This window comes from Phoxinus phoxinus (assembly GCF_949152265.1).
Source record: "Phoxinus phoxinus genome assembly, chromosome: 12".
Taxonomy (NCBI): Eukaryota; Metazoa; Chordata; class Actinopteri; order Cypriniformes; family Leuciscidae; genus Phoxinus; species Phoxinus phoxinus.
In genome coordinates this window covers 24,449,313-24,462,999 of record NC_136887.1, presented here as the reverse complement: position 1 = coordinate 24,462,999, position 13,687 = coordinate 24,449,313, and the positions used below count along the sequence as shown (strand labels likewise).

Here is a 13,687-nt window from a genome sequence, read left to right as displayed (position 1 = left end):
GGGAGGACTTATGCTTTGATAATGATTGAAAATGCTTGAGCAGTGAACTGTTGCCATGGTTGCTTCCTTGGGCACTGGCAAAACATCTACTCTAATATGAAGAAATATTACAGCATTAAATGTTGCTTGTAAATCATTTTATTTAATAAAAAAAAAAAAGAGTGCTCCAATACTCTCAATTAGGCGGTTGCTGATAAGTGGATAACGGGACTATTGAGGTTGACTGGGAGATTAAACGTTATGAAAGGCAAACAGATAAACTCATCTACTCACTACTCCGCTTTTACAGCCTTATTATGTTTATACACGGAAGCTTAGTGGTGGTCTTTGTTGAAGTCATGCGACAATAAATGTAGCTTTTTACTTCTGTTGATTGTATTTAGGCTTCAGAATTGATAAAAGTTGGGTTAATTTGTCAAAAAAATGTGTAAGAATCATACAACTTTTATTGATCATAGAGCTTATTTTATACAATAATCCAAAAGCTGATTGTTTTTTTTGTCGGGGGAACCAAGGTAAAGATAACTTCTGGGTTGTCCAACAAAAATATATAAGCCGTGTCTGAAATCATATACTCTGAGTTGGTACTTATTCTGAATAAGTAATTACTCCACGGCTGATAAAAAAAAATGATGTCCTATATAATATGTGTAGCATGAATTTAATCCGGACGCTTCATTATGTCGCTTCACTGCCATTCACAAGGCCTCATGGAATAGTAAAGTGTCCATCGTATGCCCACTTCAGAATCTCAATGGAAGTTGCCTGCACTTTTATGAGGACTGAATTCAGACATATTTATTTTGGCACATTGGAGTTAAAGCATCTACAAGCAGGGAAATTAGGCCATGCTAACCATCCAATCATTGAAGAAGCTGGCCTACCTTTGTGTTTATCCAGGAGCTCTGTTGTATGTTCTATGACCTCGTAATATTCCTCCAGCTCTAACATGCACTGGCAGTAGTTCAGTACCAGAGGAATGATAAGCCTGCCCAGATTAATGTAGTCCTCATCTCCTGGCATCTCCTACACCGGAAGGAAAACAAACTCAGCTGCACTCATCAGATGCTTTACTGAATGTTGTATCTTAAAGCTTTCTTTACATAACCCCCATGTCATGTAGTTTTTCTTTTACCCTGGATTGGACTGTACGCAGCAGAACCACAGCCTCCTGATACTTCACTGCAGCTTCCCGGAACCGACCCTGCTTGACCAGAGCGTTGCCCAAGAGATGCAGCGAGGGCACAACCTTTAGCTTCTCATCCTTCTCCATCATCCAAGACTCGCGCTGGTACGAGAATGGGTCGCCCACCTAAGGAAGATAGAGAATTGGAGCGTGCTCGTCTCGCTTGGTTGAGGATTGAAAACACGGTCTGAGAATTGGGAACAGCATTTCTTTCCTGGCGTGTAGCTCTCGATTGTGTAACATTCTGTTACGCTGTTTGGGTTGCAGTGAGAAATCTCTTGATGGTGGAGGAGTGGAACTAGAATGAGTGTGTTGTTGTGCAAGGGTGCGTTTATGTATTTGCTTGTTTTCTTTGCTCTGTGTGAACCCACCGAGATTAACTCCATGATGAAGATTAGAGGCTGAGGTGTCCTCATTATCTCGTCGAGCTCCGGAAAACCTGTCGAGTGGTAGTGAAACACGTTTCCCATGCCACACATGTGTCTTTGGCCATCCAGAGGGTCCTTTCCCTGAGCAGCCAGTCGAATCCCTTTTGACACCATGGGATAAAGGCCTGTGTGCTAAGTATATATAAAAAAGAAAAATATCATCACATGCCAGTTCCCACTGAACTACCCAGCATTTGTCTACTATTTTTGCAGCAATCCAGTATCACTGCAAAACACTAAACCTAACTGTGATATGGACATCACTGAAAATAATGCTAATGAATATTGACTTTCATTAATTATACTGATTGACAGATGTCAGTAACCACTCTGATCGATTCAGTTCAGACTGATTTAAATCGGTTACCATTCTTTTTAAACTGTACATAAAAAAATGTAATAATAATGTAACAGCAGCTACACTGTTTGCAATGTATATTTTTGATTCACTCAGAAGAGTTATTTGTTCAGGATGAAACAGCATGAATAATAATTTTGATTGTGAATCGATGTTTTTGCTGAAAACATTTTGCCAAAAGATGTTTCTTACTATTATTTTGTAGCAGTGTTTTAATTGCACCCCTTTCAATACATGCCACACATTCACAGCTTCTTTTTGCCCTGGCGCTGAAAGAATCAGCCGAGGGGAAGCATTACAGTAAACGTACCACAACCTTTTTGATCAACTTTTTTTTCTACACCAACCATCTAACTGGAATCTTTAGTCTCATTTGACTTGCAGAATAGATTATTTATTTGCTTTCATGCGTCTGAATAAAAACAGCAGATGAGAATGTTAATGGAAAATAGAGTAGGCTGCAAAATACATCAGATATATATATTCTCCTCCATCATTATGTGAAGATTAATTAGCTCTTTCCCCGCCAGCATTTTTGATAATCTTCCCAAAAATGTCATGGCCCCCAGATTACTTTCTTATATGAATATCTGAACATCCAATATATCAAAAGAAAGAACAGAGCATCTCCTTATAATCAAACAAACAAAAACTGTTTTATTTCTTCAAGTATTCTTTTTTTTTTTAAATCAACACTTGAATGTGGTTGAAAGTTTCATTAAAAGAAGCTGTATTAATCAAAAAGCCTTTCTCCCCCTCAAACACTACATGCATAAGCAATTATTTTTTTTGTGTGTGCTTGCGTTTAAGGGAGGCACAACAAGAGCTTTAGTTTGATTTCAAACACTTACAGTGGCATCACACCAAAACTCTGCCACCTCTCCAATCCTCATGGAGGTTAAAAGCACCTCCCACACCTCCATCTTGAACATCCTCCCCACGAAAATCTCTGTGGGAAGCTTATTTTTGCGACTGTCGTCAATCACAGTTCTTTCAAAGTTGTCCAACAGAGTCTGGAAGTGGAACACCAGCTTTGAGGGTAGGAAGGCAGAGAGGGGGAAAAAAAGAGAATAAAAACAGGATTAAGAGAAAGCAGAGATATTTTTCCTGCTTAGTACACCGTGCACATCTTGTAACTTGCTACTTGGTGCATGTTCATATGTTGGTGAGAGAAATTCAGGGTTTTCAAGCAGGACAGGAAGTCTTTTCCCTTATGCCATCCTAATAGCTTCATTCCTAGTCCAACTTTGTCTTCATTAAAAGACATTTAAATGTATAGTCTTTTTTGAAGTTTACTGATGGAGACACCTTGATGAAACGAGAGCACACAGAGCGAATACAGAGCGCAGCTGGTAAACGGAGAGATTAATGTTGGCATTTTCGTGGAAAATGTTTGTCATCCTCTCCAGGCTGAGGACCATATGGCTGGACAAGTAGGGGGGAGAAAAGTCACCTGGCACAGATACGGTGCTCCTCAGCCGCTGTCCAAAATAATAGGTTGCCAAACTTCTGTGCAATTATGGACCAAATGTTTTGTCATTATAAATCATTTAATCACCAATAGAATTAAGCTACAACCATTTCTAATCAAAAAAGTGGTTAAACATGAACCCATCCATCCAAACAAACAAACAAACAAACAAACAATCAAAAGCATTATCCAGGACCATATATGCGTCATACCTTAGTTCCCTTCGGAAAATGTGGCAACGGTCCTTGACCTCCATGCAGAATCTTCTTTTTTACTCCAGGATGGTCAAGCAGATATGTCTCTTCCATTTTAAACTCTTTTGAAGAGCGTTTCTTTATTGAATCAGTCTTTATGTCCTGTAGCCTGTGAGAGCTGGTCCTTGGCAGTGTTAATTAGCAAGCTGAGAAAGGGAGACAAATCACACCCTGCAGCCCAATGCTGCCTGGCTGCTTTCTGACAGATGGCTGGATTACCAGGTTGAGGATAGCCACTTTAATCTGCCTTGGCTAATCCTTCAACCCCACTGAATCTTCAGTATAATCCCCTGTAAGAAGTGAAGGGATGGCTGACCAGAGAGCGGAACTCAGAGTATGGAGACAGTCGAGATCATTCTAGAAGGCAGTAGAGTTCAGTAATCCCAGGAGTTTGCTAGTATAATTCAGTGGGAACTACTGCAGACAGAATGATCTGGAAGTCTCTAGTACGCTTTTCCAGTTTATTGGCCTCTGCCATGGGAGCATCTTCCAAATTTGAGCGGAAGAAACTTGCCAACAAAACTTTATTTCAAATATGAATTTATTTGAAATACTGCAGTTAACTAAACAAATGTTTATAGTGTATCCAACATGAAAAAAGTATAAATACACAATCTTATTTGAGAAATCAAAGAAACTTTTGTGATGAGGCATCAGTCGAATATATTGATAACTATTTTAGAGTCTCACAACACAAATGGGATGTTTCAATTCAGCTAATACATGCAGTAGAGTCAAATCTGTCATGTGTTCAGCAGTCGCCTCAGGTCAGAGTCTTTGTATTGCAGTATCTTGGCAATCGTGAGCATCACTTCTCGATCAGTGAGTCCAGCTGTTCTTGAAGGGAGGCCAGCTGTTGGAACAGAATAGCAGTGATGGATGGCTAGCAGTAGGGGTATAATTGAAGGCTAAGTGCAATGTGTTCAACAACACCTCCAACGTTGTTACTTTTTCCAGCAGGCCATTTGTCAGTTTAGGTGAAACAGTGACAGAAGAAACTGACATTGGCCAAGGGTCAATAAAAAAATTATATATAATAATACAAAATTAATTAACAAACAAAAAAGTAAAGCATGTATATGTATCAAGTTCTTTTACTCATCAATATTATATATGGAAAATGAAAACTCACTAAGCTCAATGGGAGTAAGTCACTGATTGTGCATGCTACATGCATTATGGGTGTCGACACAAATTAGATTTCAGTTCAATAGCTCTAGAATATATTTGATTAGATTCTAATTCATTTGGGAATAGTTCAATTTATAATGTTCATTTTGCATACATATGAAAGCAATTATCTCTTAGCTATTGCTGAAAATGACATAGGGAGCAGACTACTTTGGTACATTAGGAAAATATTCATATTTTAAAAATTTAAAAATTAAAAGCCGGGCCCAAACTATGCAGTCAAGTTCTATTTATTTATTAACTGGGTGTCTTTGATATGCAAGTCTTTTTAAATGATTAATTAAAAGAACAGACTCAAAACAGTCATAAAAAGAACATGACTACACTAGTTGGACTAGACCCTTTGCACTGTATGTTTTGTTCATAAGAGTCATTTGTTTGTGAATCACAATGCACTGGTCAAAATGGTAAAGAATCCATATTGAGAACATTCAAATCGCGTTTAATCGAACAAATATTTATAACCCGTAAGCTCACCTGTTCCATCTCTTGTTCCTCTTGATGAATCATACCATTCAAAGCACCCTGGAAGCGATCCTGTAGGGGAGAAGCAAAGAGAGACTTTATCTAGCTGACAATACGCTGTTTTGATGCTAGCCGTTTGTAAATGTCTTAACTGCTTGTACAAAGATCTATTTGAATTATGACCCTGTGAATGGAGCTCAGACGTGCGTGACCTTTCCCTGTCCGCTGTGACTGTAATGACCGCAGACAAATGTAGCCAGCTTAGTGCACACAGTTTAACCGAAGTGACACTGTTAAACCACACGTTTGACCCCGTTTCGCAGTGTCTAAATCCTCCAAATGGAGCAGTTGCCAGAGCAATGAATTCTAAGCTTTTTTGGTGAGTTATGTAAAAGCAGCTAAAGGGAGAAATGTAATATTTATGCCTTAAAATTATGGCAAAAAACTTGCTTTCTTTGGATTTATTCAAGGCCATTTTAAAGTGCTGTGCTGCACAAAAACAGTGTCACCAAGCCTATGCGTTTACATGTAGCGTGCCAGAGAAAGTGGAACGCTACATCATTCAGTGCAGGTAAACGAAAACTCACCCTCAGAGCTTGATTTTCCACCTCCATGATCAATTTCTCCTGTTGTTTCTTGCGGGCACGGGTTTCCTGGAGCCTGGCCTTCAAATTGTTGATCTGCACCTGGTACTCCATTACTGTAGATCAAATAGAGATTATGAGCCCTATACATGAGCCCTAGTTAACATGCAATCAGTTAAGTCACAGGCCCTAATATCATATTGAGCTCTCTTTACCTTTGAGAGCTAGTTAATCTGCAAATGCTCATGTAATCTAAGGTCCCAATTATCTGTGAATCCTTCACACTCTAACCGCGCAACCCTGCATAAACGGCACCTCTTATGTTCTGCACTCTCAGAGACTGAAAATTCAAAAAAGCTTACAACACTACATTTGAGAAAGCGCCTTAATGTAATGATTTTATGCTCTAATATATGTTAGAGTTAGAGTTTACTGATTATTTATCATATCTGAAATAATCTTGACGAATGTGGACATGCAGTACCTGACTTACATTGTAAAACATATAGCATTTATAATGGATGCGATATTATTCATCATGAAAAGTGTCTGAATTAGGTGTCTGAATTAAATCTAAATTAGGTAACTCTATAGTTAAACCTTTTCCTTTGAAGAATATGTGAACAAAACACACAGTGGCAGAGCTCTGAGCAGCATGGCTCATTTTTGTCGGTTAAATGCCAATGTCTGTGGGATGATGTCAAGGTCAGGCATGTCTGTCACTGACTGGCATGGGTAAAAACACCACCAGACAACCAGTACACCCATCTGACCTAAATACCGCAGCAGGCTCATCATTCAAATGCTAATCTAGGTCGGCTTTTGTTTGTCTGTCGGTCTGCCTGCCTGCGATACTGAATTGTGGTTTTAAATTGGGCTTGAGCTGCTGTCCTGACAATGCACTGTAATTGATCAGACAACTTGTGTACCGCCATCCTACCGATCTGACTGTTCCGGTCATTCTCGTCTCTGTCTCCCTCGCTCTCGTTCAGTTTCTCGTGGAGCTGCCTGACCATGTCATCTTCAGTGTCCATTATGTTAAGGTCTTCGTCCTCGTGCCGTTCGCCCTCCTCGTCCTCATCCTCGCTGCTGCTGCTGATGTCGTTGAAGATCTCGCGTAGCTCGTCATGTTGAACTACATTAGGATAAAACCATGTTAGACAGAGAAAGATATAGCTATAAGGCAGACAGACTTGTGTTCAAATCATTCACCTGAAGAGCCGTGACCCTTGTGTCCTGAGGTTCCAGGTGAAGACTCCAGGTTGGACAGTGATAAGCTGTTGTCTGGTTCTTTGGTCTCATCCTCAGCAATCACCTCCCATCCTGACCACAGGGTCAAGGTTCATATATCAATAATCCTCTTAGTTTTGACACAGGCCTATTTTGCTGGGTTTTTTTTATACCACTGCTGAGCTCCACAAATTTATACGTGACTCATGCCACATTTTTCCTGTAATGCTGAGCTTAACAACTGAAAGTCTTGCACAGTCCCTCCATTTAATTTGTGAGCAAGTCTGCCACCTGGTGGTAAGGCTTAGTATGACAGTAACTTAGCAATGCTCGATCCAACATTAGTAATGACATTAGCATCTAGATTTGTTGTGACACTAGGTTTGCGGCAACAAAACATGACAGGTAAACAAAAGCCAGAAATAAAGGATACGAACACCGACGGCTTCGGCGTCTGTGCTCAAGAGCCTCTTCACCTCCTTTTCCACATCAGGAGACTCGATGTACTGCAGGATAAATCAGATTAGAATTCAGCCCTAAGGAACACAATCTCACAAACGGCATGCATGCATTCAGATGCACACATAGTACTAACGGTAGAGGCTGGCTGCATGCCAGAGAACACATTAGCGATTAAAAAAGGAACCCAAGTCAATAGCTAGCTGCAACGTAGCGGAGATTTATTCAAGAGGCAGAGAGAAGAACCTGCCACTAACTCCCCTGCTGTCACTTCAATCAAATGAACAGCCAGATTGCTTTCCTGCAAACCTTGGTGGCAAATGAAGATGGAATGCTTTATTTATATGTAAATCTTAGCTTTTACCATTAATTCATTTATTTATCTGCAAGAGCAATTTTTTTTCTTAACTAGAACTGGTAAAGGATAGCAGATACAAAAAAACCCAGCAGAAGCTGGAAATGCGATAGGAAAACCAAATGAGGTCACCTTCTTCTTCGCTGTCTTCCTAAACCGCCTCTTCCTTGTGTTCTTCAGAGGAAGGGTAACTGGAATGAGACGGATGTAATTGGACATTAAATAGTTTGAATCATTCTAGTACTGATAGGCTGTCTCCTCCACATTCACTCCAAACTAAGAGTGGGAGGTACTTACTGCCATGGTTCCAAACAAATTTCTTGTCTTTGTCCTTGTCTTTCTTTTTAGTTTTGGAGTCTGTAGTACCCGTGGGCTCCTCTAGAGGAGGGTAGAGGTCTCCATCCAGCGTGCACACCAGCATCTTAAACGTAAAGTCAGAAGAATTAATAGAGATGTGGCCTTGCAGTAGGAGACTGCGAAGGGGAAATGTAATGTAAGACACCCTAAGCAAGATATCAGCAGAGATCTTACCTGACAGATATCAGCAGTCTTATACAGGGTCTTTTTGTCAACCGTTTTTAATGACTCCAGAATGCAGGGTAAATCCACTAGTTTACATGCTAAAGGGACACGATCCACACGTACGATCCCATGGCGACCATCAGCTAGGAATATATAACAAATTCAATGAGCAATATTTTTGCAAAAGAAATGGATGACAGACTGTAATATCAGTTTTATAAAATGTAATATGCTGAAGTAAATGAAATGTTTCTTTGTTCAATTTTGTCAACAGTGCTTACCATGCAACTCTACAGAAAGTCTGTCTTTTATGTTCATGCTGCTAGACTGGGCGATCCGTCTGACTGTAGAGGCATACTCCTAAAAAAAACAAAGCATTGTGCCATTGAATCAAACAATTCCTATAATACTCACACATTTAAATCAATTTAGATTAAATCAATAAAGTAAAATAGTTTTTTACTGTACATACTTTCATTATTTTGTTAGATTGAACAGTACTGGGGGGTATTCCAGAAAACAAGGTTATCTTACAGTCAAACATACCCTGAACTCTCGGTTGATTAAACCAAACCTTGCTTATTTGAGGTATGCTGGTTCCAAAAATGTGATAGGGAGTAAGTATGTTGGTTAACACACCAGACATTCTCAACAGAGCGACGAATCACTGTGGAAACAGACGCCAAGAAAAAGTGCGCCATACTACTTCTTTCTTCTTCTTTTGTTAAATGCTGATTTACAAACTTAGTGCATAACACCACCTATTTGGTGGTTGTCCAATCATTTTTACAATCTTTTCGTTTAGTAATCTTTAATCGCTGTGAATAAGAACTATATCGTTTGTTTGATGCTAATCATATAATAAAAATAAATTATTAAACCTTATGTAGCCCCGCCCCTTTTCAGCGCTGCACTCGTTGTCTTTTGGCTTCCGTTCTGCATTTTCACAGCGATCTTGCGTATTTATGAATGAACGGCTCGTTTTAAAATCTTCCCGGTCTACTGACATTTGTTAAGACATCTGCTTCAAACATTACAATTCTCATGATAACTTTCGTTAACTTTACACTAAATAAATCCACTTTAAAAGCTAGTTACTCCTGGACAGCGATCCCATTGAAATAATACACAGAGCGACCGCAAAACGGAAGTTCAAAGACAACATTCTAAAGATGGCTGCGCCCTTATTTCTCTGGCGCATACGGTCTATATCAGAGCCGTTACAGTGTTTCCCACAATGTCCTGCAGTGAGCATTCATTGTGATACTTGAGGTCTGTCGTCTGCATGTAAATACAGCAACAGAGCCCTGCAGAACTTTGTTCCTCCATGTGTGACTTGACACTGTGCGTCTATAATATGTGATAATTAACACTTTACAACAAGGTCCATTAGTTACAGCTCTTTCTCATTAGTTAACGTAAACTAACAATGAGCAATACATTTGTTGCAGTATATAATAAATGTTGTTAACGTAGTACACTGTTCATTCTTAGCTCAGGGCCATTAAATAATATAAACAGATACAACTTTTGATTTTAATCATGCATTAGTAAATGTAAAAATCAACATTAAATATGATTAAAATATGCTTTAGAAGTATTTTTTCATTTTAAGTTCATGTTACTTATGTAGTTAAGTTATGTTAACTAGAGGTCGACCGATTCATCGGTTTTGCCGATTAATCGGCACCGATAGTTGACTGGTGGAACTATCGTTATCGGCAAAAATATATACCGATAGTTTTTCCTGGTTGCGTCCATTGCTGGAGCGGCTGAGAAGCGCACGCTGTCATTCATTACACAGAGAGAGAGAGCGGAGAAGGATCTGCTGGCATGATGCAGTACAAGAGCGGCCTCTAGAGGTGTAATAAAAACTATCGCCTCGTGTTGTTTATTTCGACACGTGATGCTGCGTGCTGCACTGAGAGCACATGCTGCGTGGAGAGCGCTGACATCAGACGCGCGTTTAAAGCACCGACAGCTCAAATGTATGTATACAGTACATTTTGTCATATCATTATAAAGTGATTAATTTGTTGACTAAATGCTGCATTAGTAGAGAAAGAACAGCACAACAGTATGTTTGTTTGCCTTCGAGGCTGAGAGGACGCTAACATTAGTAGTACCTCAAGCGGTTAAAACACTGACAAACATAAACGTAAGTCCGACCCGAATGTTTAATGTCACAATTTTTACCTCTATTTGCATTAGTTCATATCCAGCTGGTCACTTTTATGCATTAAATATGCAGAGAAGTTGCATATTTAAAGCTAGAGACGTAAGCAAACTGATGTTCATACTGCCGACAGAAACATAAACGAATCAGAAAAGCATTCGATTTCGTTTTTTTTTTTTTCATCTTCACTTTAATACAAATTTTGTTACTTTTTTATTAAGTTGGCTTGAAAAGAACAGTTAAATAGTTACATTTTGATTGTAACTGGTTTTATTTGTTATTTAGAGTATTACTTTTTGTTTCAGTTTGAATGAATGTCTTTTATTGACTTAAATATTTATTCACATTAATATATTTATTTCATTTAGCATGTTTTCATGGTTCAATACAGTTTTTTTATTTTTATAATAAAGTTCAGCACTGTTTTACTTGGAGTGTTATGTTTGGTTTTTATCCAGTATCAATTTTAAAAACTATCGGTTCATTAATCGGTTATCGGCAAGTATGGCCCAACCTAGCTATCGTTATCGGTAAAATCCACTATCGGTCGACCTCTAATGTTAACTTTATGTAAAGTGTTATCATTTGTTTGCTACTTGTGTAATAATGATGTTACTGACCTTACAGTTCTTGAGTTACTTATAAATGACTCGTGTCAAACAACATTCTCAAGTGATCAATTATTCAAATGCATTATTTATGGAATTGTTCTGGGAGTGTGTGTACATTACTCATTGATTTTAAATACTGGCTTTCACTAATATAGGTGAGGTAAATGAAGAAACAAACTGACCTGAGGAAGCCGCAGAACAAACTGACTCTCCAGCTCATGAGGAGCATCTTCTTTGCTTTTGGAGCCAACCTTTCCCACTGAAACAGAGAACGGTCATGAAATAATACTTACTGGCTTACATTTATTAATATAAGAGGATAATGGGTTTTGTAGATGCCTTCACACAAAAAAACTGTACTGAACAAAATCTTAAAACATTTTTGGAACTACTTTGGAATATACCAAGGTAGTAGTACATAATTACCACGATCATGTACCATGGTATTTACATGGTATTCTAAGGCAGGGGTTTTCAAACTGGTGTCTGGGCCCAGGACTAGTGGGTCCGTGGAAAAGTTTAGAGAAAAGCAGTGTACATTTTTTTTAAATAGATAAATAATAAAAAGATTAAAACGAATTAACTAAATAAACATATGTGGTCATTATAAATGCTAATAAATAAATAAATACATTTTAATTTACATTTAAAAAAAACTTTTTTCAAATAATACATATAAGTACAGTACTACAGAGAACAGAAAAAAAACACAATGCAATGTAATAGACACATTTATAATATTAATATTTTTCCAGAGTATTAATTTGGACTATATAATTAAAAATATATAACTTTTACATTTTAGGATAAGGGTCCCCTGCATGGGAATGATCATATTTGGGGGTCCTTGGCACCTAAAAGATTGAAAACCCCTGTTCTACGGTACTTATCCTGACAGCAGTTTGACTTGTTCAAAACATAGTAATACCATGGTACTTTTGTATAAATAAAAATAGATACAAATATTAGATAAAAATAGAGTGAATTCACGAATGTATGCATGATACCTTTAGTTTTGGAAGTCATATTTGCCTCCTAATTCTGCACAGAACAAAACAAGACAATGTTTTTATACTGACAAGGGAGTGTGCAAATTAATAAAACGTGTGTGCAGAATATGTACAAGCTTTTGAAAAGAAAGTAAACCCTTTTAAGGAATAACACTATTATCCAAGGGTGACAAATGGTAAAAGTATAATAAAATAAGAGCGTGTTCATAAAAAATACTCACCTAGAGAACACCGAGAAGCTAATAGGCTAACGCTACATATACCGGCTATTCTCATATATTATAGCATCAGATAAGATAAATGTTAAATAAATATTCGCTTCTTTAAAATATCCAGAGCATAAAATGATTGCAATAGTAAAGTTATCATTAATTATAACACGGATTGTGTAAGAGAGAAGCTAAAATGGTACTAATGAATATGACTGCCTCGGTGAACTGTTGTTTTGCGGAAGCTCAGAGTATGTTTGTGTATTAGCGCCACCTGCTGTCCGTTGTGTGGAAGCAGCTGACGTTACACATTGAAAACCAAAACCCGGCTTACACTAGAACATGGCCGCTTAAGTCTATTTACAAAATTTCTAGAAAATGTGTTGACATGGAATGTTTTCGGTGAACTTTTATAGTGTAATAAGAATTTAGTTATTATATACAACACAAAGAAATACTGAGTTTCGAGTCACATGAATGAATTGATAAAAACCAGCACTGCATTCATCGTCCCATATGGTCTAGCGGTTAGGATTCCTGGTTTTCACCCAGGCGGCCCGGGTTCGACTCCCGGTATGGGAAGTACCATTTTAGATTACGTGTAAATTTAGAGAAATTATTAGCTGAATGCTAGATAATTAAACAAAAACCAACCAGCTAACTCCTTGGTGGCGTTCAAGAATAAGTTTAATGCATTACAAACTAATTCTTTATTTTAAAAATGGCTGTTACCTTATTTAACTTTTTTTTTTAAACTTTAGTCACTAATGTGTGTTACGTGTTTTTGTATCATTAAGAGTGGATACAGATATACCACTATATATGTTTTTTACTGCACTGATACATTTGTTATTTTTTATTTAAAATTTTTTGTTTTTTATTTTTTTATTAACAATAACAATGTAAGCCTATTACTATCTACAAAGTGTATTCTGTGCAAGTGTTAAAAAAATAAGGGTCAGTAAATTGTGTTTAAAATAACAACAACAAAATATTTAGGAAAAGGTAATTGAGTAAGTCTAAATCTAGATTTATTCATATATTATTTTGGTAACACTTTAATTTACAGTGTCCTTGTAACACGTAGCCTACTTACCATAAATTATACATACATGGAATTACATGCAACTAACCCTCAACCAACTCCTAATCATACCCTAAATATATTGTAACTAAGT

At 37.7% G+C, this 13,687-nt stretch overlaps 2 protein-coding genes across 3 annotated transcripts in view; both read right to left on the bottom strand.

The window, feature by feature from the left end:
- Positions 1 to 3,901, bottom strand: part of LOC307008308 (aryl-hydrocarbon-interacting protein-like 1) — a gene marked incomplete at its 3' end in the record, with an annotated part of 5,475 nt that extends 1,574 nt beyond the window's left edge. The window contains exons 1-5 of the mRNA XM_079631049.1: positions 3,656 to 3,901; positions 2,824 to 3,003; positions 1,558 to 1,746; positions 1,136 to 1,312; positions 885 to 1,026 (exon numbers count right to left, since the gene is read on the bottom strand). Of these exons, the coding sequence (XP_079487175.1) occupies positions 885 to 1,026; positions 1,136 to 1,312; positions 1,558 to 1,746; positions 2,824 to 3,003; positions 3,656 to 3,751 (784 nt within the window). The 5' untranslated portion in view covers positions 3,752 to 3,901. The remainder of the gene's footprint in view (positions 1 to 884; positions 1,027 to 1,135; positions 1,313 to 1,557; positions 1,747 to 2,823; positions 3,004 to 3,655) is intronic.
- Positions 3,902 to 4,220: 319 nt separating this feature from the next.
- Positions 4,221 to 12,836, bottom strand: taf7 (TAF7 RNA polymerase II, TATA box binding protein (TBP)-associated factor). 2 transcript variants are annotated; one of them, XM_079629856.1, is made up of 13 exons: positions 12,522 to 12,836; positions 12,298 to 12,331; positions 11,473 to 11,549; positions 8,785 to 8,863; positions 8,513 to 8,646; positions 8,279 to 8,402; positions 8,114 to 8,172; positions 7,601 to 7,673; positions 7,150 to 7,260; positions 6,878 to 7,072; positions 5,941 to 6,053; positions 5,366 to 5,425; positions 4,221 to 4,550 (listed from the first exon to the last, which is right to left on the bottom strand). In XM_079629856.1, the coding sequence occupies exons 2-13, from the start codon at positions 12,314 to 12,316 to the stop codon at positions 4,506 to 4,508; spliced, it is 1,089 nt and encodes a 362-aa protein (XP_079485982.1). In that variant the 5' UTR covers positions 12,317 to 12,331; positions 12,522 to 12,836; the 3' UTR covers positions 4,221 to 4,505. The 2 variants fall into 2 exon arrangements, with proteins under 2 accessions (XP_079485982.1, XP_079485983.1); XM_079629857.1 differs by lacking the exons at positions 11,473 to 11,549; positions 12,298 to 12,331; positions 12,522 to 12,836 and adding an exon at positions 9,050 to 9,174.
- Between the last annotated feature and the right edge of the window lie 851 nt (positions 12,837 to 13,687).